The sequence below is a fragment of the Fulmarus glacialis genome, unplaced genomic scaffold, assembly GCF_000690835.1.
Source record: "Fulmarus glacialis isolate BGI_N327 unplaced genomic scaffold, ASM69083v1 scaffold6227, whole genome shotgun sequence".
In the NCBI taxonomy this organism is placed as follows: Eukaryota; Metazoa; Chordata; class Aves; order Procellariiformes; family Procellariidae; genus Fulmarus; species Fulmarus glacialis.
Genome location: NW_009222491.1, coordinates 1 through 2,864, shown reverse-complemented (window position 1 = coordinate 2,864; position 2,864 = coordinate 1). Strand labels below are relative to the sequence as shown.

Here is a 2,864-nt window from a genome sequence, read left to right as displayed (position 1 = left end):
TATAAAAAAAAAAAAAAAAAAAAAAAAAAAATCTTTATATGACAGAACTAGTTTTCTGGCTTGGTTTTCAGTGAAAGCCTAATCTGTACTCCAAGAAATTCAGACTATTTCGTTAAGCAAAATGACTAGAGGATTATTTTTGCAAGCGTAATGCAGGAACAGCATTGTTACATACCAAGCCAGACGGCTAAAAAAGGAGATGAGATTCAGAATAACGTTATTCAGCTACAGATTAGCTCTGTGTTCTTGTTAGCTTGTTTGGCAAGATTATCACATCATTCAGGAATGTTTACCCTAATAGTTACTGTTAGATCTTGCAATGGTATCTCAAAATGGTTTGCTCTCTGAAAACTAAGAAAACTGCAGTGTAACTTGCATATTGGTTGTTTATGTCTTAACTATTATAGTATATTGAAGGAATATTACAGTATATATTTATATAATTTATATAATGTTACAATATATATTGAAGGAGCCACACATGTGCACACACATTTGTGTAGGAAGGGAAATTTGTTATTCTAAAGTAATTGCAAGAAAATCTAAGCTTAAAATATTTATGCTATATCTGAGAGTAACCAGAGAGAAGGACTTAATCCAAAAAGATCCCCCAAACCCACAAGTGGAAAGGGAAAAGAATTACATGGAAAAAAATATTATCAATATCTTGGTTGAGTGCAAATTGCTTCAATCTTCTGGAACAGAGATCTTCGGTTTTGCTCAGTAGTGTTTCATTCTTTACCATGCAAGTAGTATTCGCTATACTTCAGAATTAATTAAGATAATTGATGCATTTTAATGAACACGGAACGCATAGGCGAGCTGCCTGGAGCCTAGGACTCCTAATTCCCAGTGATACATGCTGCTTTTCTCTTTTGAAGAGTCTTTATCCATTTATCTGCACTTTTTTCATTTTGTAGGACATAGTCAATGTACACCTACGTCCATCTCCGAATTACCTACAACCTGGTGATTAAGATAGTATTTGGAGAATGAAACAGATGGATTTGAATTCTCTCCTACACGTGAGGGAACTGAATGCAGTTCTGCAGTCCTTAGGCCATGATGCAACAAAATGGTAAATCCAGTTTTAGGATGCCTAGCATTTAATTAAAAATGCATCCACACAATGTGCTGAATAAAGTAACTCTGCTGGTAAAAGATGTTCAGAAAATGCTGAACGGGTAACCTCTCCATGCAGGTATCCCATAGTCTTGGCAACTGTTCTACTTGCTAAATTATTGGATAAAGAGTTGGGCCCCTCTCTTTCCAACTCCATCTTTAAAGGAGTGATCTGGGCCTATTGTCAGGAGAGGGTTCTACGCTGTGAACTCACAGGGAAGAGGCAGCCTGGCAGCCCAACATTTCATGCCCCAGAGCAATATGGATTTTAATGAATAACCCGTCTCAAGCATTTTTCTGCTAGCCATGTTTTCTGCTCAACATACTGCCCTGAAGGAGCCTCCTGCTCAATGTGATGACTTTTTAAAGTCTGCCTTAAGGTTTCAGCACTCCTTATCCACTGAGGAAGCTGGACAGCTAAGTTTCAAATTCCTTTTTGAAGCTCTGATGCTTAAATGTGAAGTATCACATGGCTTAGCATCATAGTGCTTGAGTCCTTTTTGGGAACTTCATTTGTTTTTACCTCAATTCCTCTCCACTTCCCTCCCTCCAAAGTGATGAACTGCAATGGCAGCACTATGTTTATCTTTCAAGGTGTTGTAAGGGGATCTGGTATTGAGAAAAAAGATTTATCTCAAAAAACAAGCAAATAAACCCTTTCAAATACAAAGCAATTTTAGATACACAAATAAAACTGTGATGTGCTCAAATAGTACCAAAGCAGTACTGTCCTAATACAGATTTCAAACTTTGGGAATTTTGATGTTACTTAGAGGATTCTGATTATATCAATGACAATAATCCTAGGGATCTAAAGAAAGCTCTGTTGTCCCAATCTGCACTTGCTACTGGATCTGATAAATACTTAATAAGGACACCCCAGTCAATTATCAATCATTTCAGCGAAAGATATTCAAATATTCTAAAATTAAGTATAAAACAGCTTTATTTTTTTAATGAAGTAAAAAAAAAAAACCCAAAACTATTTACATACATAAAAAGATTTCTCAGCAGAAGCAAAGTTAGATACAGTTTTATTTTGGAAAGCATAAAATCATGTTAAAAGTAAGTTACCGTCTTTCCGTTCCGGTTGCTTTAAGTTATTTAATCTCCCTTTGCAGTGAGGAAATGCGAACACCATCACATGTAGTTGACACAGCAGTACCAAAACTGCAAACATGGCGTGGTATCTGTCAGACAGAAACTAACGTGAGTTAACAAATAAAATGACAGCGCAATCTTCTGAAGTGTGAGTGATGAACCTTGAATGAATCCTATAAATGAAGTCATCTAACGCAAGCACCTACATGCAGTTGAGGCTAATGGTCCCTAGAAGAAAAACGCCGATCCAAACTGGTCCTGCCCGTCTCCTGTGTCCTCCTTGCGTAAGGTCCGCACCTGCCACCGGGCGCTCCGGCCAGGCCGTCCCCCCGCCCTCCCCTCCCGGGGCAGTGGCTGAGCAGAGCAGCAGCCCGGTTAGCTGGCGAATTAACGGGGACAAGGTGCTGCAGGGACGCTCTGAAACTTCGGAGCGCTCCGATTGTGCTGCCGGAGCAGCTTCAGCGGGTTATAAAAGCCACCCGATGTAACCAGGCGTACCTTTTGTCAGGAGGAAGCCGCTGCCGACCTCCTCACGTCCAGCACTCCGGAGGAGAATCTGCACTCTCCCACCTAGAATGACTGTAGAAAGTAAGAATGAAATAAGACCTGAATTCTTCCAAGAGACGCCGAGAAAAACACGA

The 2,864-nt window shown here is 39.6% G+C and overlaps 1 protein-coding gene across 1 annotated transcript in view; it reads right to left on the bottom strand.

Moving 5' to 3' along the window:
• Positions 1 to 2,302, bottom strand: part of PRRG4 (proline rich Gla (G-carboxyglutamic acid) 4 (transmembrane)) — a 6,550-nt gene extending 4,248 nt beyond the window's left edge. Inside the window, exon 1 of the mRNA XM_009581454.1 lies at positions 2,197 to 2,302. Within this exon, the coding sequence (XP_009579749.1) occupies positions 2,197 to 2,302 (106 nt within the window). The remainder of the gene's footprint in view (positions 1 to 2,196) is intronic.
• Positions 2,303 to 2,864: the final 562 nt, after the last annotated feature.